Below are 250 nucleotides of genomic sequence, written 5' to 3' on the forward strand. Positions count from 1 at the left end.
GCTGCTCCTCAGCTCTCCTACCTTGACAGGGTGGAGGTATCCATCCCCTCGGAGGGTTCCCAAGCCTTCTCCCGGTGACTCTTCCTCGTCCTGAAGGCTGCGAGTGAGGTGTGCGATGTAGGTGGTGGCCAGGAGGAGCACATCCAGCTTGGAGAGCTTGGTGTCGGGCGGCACAGAGGGGAGAGTCTTCTGCAGCTCGAGGAAGGCGTGGCGCAGGGTCTGGACCCGGCTGCGCTCCCGGGCGGCGTTG

General features: G+C 64.8%; 1 protein-coding gene across 1 annotated transcript; it reads right to left on the bottom strand.

Annotated features, from left to right (window-relative positions):
* Positions 1 to 21: 21 nt before the first annotated feature.
* Positions 22 to 246, bottom strand: LOC103775386 (transcription factor 24-like; the record flags this gene model as incomplete). Its single annotated transcript, XM_008942833.1, has 1 exon — positions 22 to 246. A coding segment is annotated over one exon (225 nt), but the record flags the coding sequence as incomplete, so codon positions are not given.
* Positions 247 to 250: the final 4 nt, after the last annotated feature.

This window comes from Merops nubicus, unplaced genomic scaffold (assembly GCF_000691845.1).
Source record: "Merops nubicus isolate BGI_N331 unplaced genomic scaffold, ASM69184v1 scaffold47306, whole genome shotgun sequence".
Lineage (NCBI taxonomy): Eukaryota > Metazoa > Chordata > Aves > Coraciiformes > Meropidae > Merops > Merops nubicus.